Below are 1752 nucleotides of genomic sequence, written 5' to 3' on the forward strand. Positions count from 1 at the left end.
TGTGGTGTTGGCTAAGAATACTGAATCTACTGACTGGCTGCCAGGGGAATGGACAAACAAGTCAGAAGGGTCCTTGGAAGGGAGCAGGGTGAGACTTTGGCCCTCATTTTAGTTGGAAGAGAGACCACTCCCTGGAGAAGGACCTTCCTAGTTGGTAGGTAGAGGGTCAGTAAAAGAGAAGACCCCTAGCAAGATGGGTTGACGCGGTGGCTGCGACAATGGGCTCAACTGCGACGACTGTGAGGAAGGCGCAGGACTGGGCAGGGATTCGTTCTGTTGCACACAGGGTCGCGATGAGTTGGAACTCAGCAGCACCCTATAACCATTGCCCTAACCCCAATATTTCACTGGTCAAACGTGCGCTCCTCTGTAGGTAGCTTGTGGGGCTCTTAGGGGCCCCATAGAGCTTGCTCTCTCCACCCCACCTGGAAGGATTCCTGAAGGTCAGGTCCAGGCTGGGACACCCATCTTCACACATGTGAAGGTGGGTTGGCTAAGAGCTCTGCGGGAGGGAGGCTCCTGCTCTGCCTTGATGCTCCAATAGATGCATTGCAGCACCTGACAGCCCAACGAGGACTGAAGGGCTGGTCCTCTAGAGGCTGGGCTTCCAGTTGGGGCAGCAACAGTAGCCTGGTAAGTTCTGTCCCTGTGACACTGGGCCCTTGCTGCAGGGACCATCTTGGTGGGAAGACCCACACCAGCCCTAGGCCTGCCCCTGCCTGGAAGGTGAGCCAGGGTGTGATGCGTGGTCCTAGCTTCGAAAATGAGGCTGGGGTCCCAGGAGAAGAGAGGAAGAGAGACCAGCAGAGCGGCTGGCGGCTGGCTCTCTTCCAAGGCATTCCCTGGCAATTCCCTGGGGGCTGGGGTAGATGGCGGCAAGGTTTGGGTGTGCTGGTGCACCGCCGCCCTCTGCTGGGCACATGCGCTCACTGCAGCCAGTTAGAAGGGCGGCTCTAGGGAAGAAAAGGGAAAGCAAGGTCTTGATAAAGCAAACTTTATTGTGGGTTTGGGCTCTTCTCTCCTAGTCCTGCTGGGACTGGAGAGCGGAGGGTGTGGGGGCAGGGGGGGGGGGCGACGACTTTTTGTCTTGACCTTCAAGACCCCATCACATCCATACTCAGGGATGGAGAGGAACTGGGGCCAGGAAAGGCCCAACCAGCGTGGTGGCCACTGCTCCAGTCTGTTCCTGGGGCCTCACTTCTTGGATACAGCCTTCTTAGCTTTGGGTGTGAGCTTGGCCTGTGGAGAGAGGAGGGGGCCTCAATCTCCCACAGCCCCCTCCTTCCTGGGCTTGGCCTGCCTTGCCAAAGACTCCCGCCCCCAAGGGCACCAGCACTCACCTTTCTCAATGGGCTCTTGTCTTTAGCACTGGACCTACAATAGAGTCAGGTGTCAGGAATGGGGAGGGGGGGTGAGGACAGGAGTGGGAAAGAGTTCAGTGCGATGCCCAGTGGCCAGGCCAACTACTGCCCAGCTGGGATGGGCGGTTTCCCGAAGCAGGAGCTGCAGCCCTCACTGCTATATCCAGCCCCCACCCACCTCATCGGCCCAGGGATCTGCCTGCCCGCCTGCCTGCCTGTCTCTCTACATAGGATGCCTTTTCCTCTGCGCCTAGTCTCTCATGTTTTTCTTTCTCACCCATACGCTCCCTTAAGCACATGCTCCCTTAAGCACACGCTCCCTTAAGCACACGCTCCCTTAAGCACACGCTCCCTTAAGCACACGCTCCCTTAAGCACACGCTCCCTTAAGC

At 57.9% G+C, this 1752-nt stretch overlaps 1 protein-coding gene across 1 annotated transcript in view; it reads right to left on the minus strand.

Moving 5' to 3' along the window:
• Positions 1-978: 978 nt before the first annotated feature.
• NPM2 (nucleophosmin/nucleoplasmin 2) overlaps positions 979-1752 on the minus strand; it is a 19660-nt gene continuing 18886 nt past the window's right edge. The window contains exons 8-9 of the mRNA XM_045286888.1: positions 1341-1374; positions 979-1239 (exon numbers count right to left, since the gene is read on the minus strand). Coding sequence (XP_045142823.1) covers positions 1195-1239; positions 1341-1374 — 79 coding nt within the window. The 3' untranslated portion in view covers positions 979-1194. The remainder of the gene's footprint in view (positions 1240-1340; positions 1375-1752) is intronic.

Source organism: Echinops telfairi, unplaced genomic scaffold (assembly GCF_000313985.2).
Source record: "Echinops telfairi isolate 266 unplaced genomic scaffold, ASM31398v2 ScPeMD7_9;HRSCAF=40, whole genome shotgun sequence".
In the NCBI taxonomy this organism is placed as follows: Eukaryota; Metazoa; Chordata; class Mammalia; order Afrosoricida; family Tenrecidae; genus Echinops; species Echinops telfairi.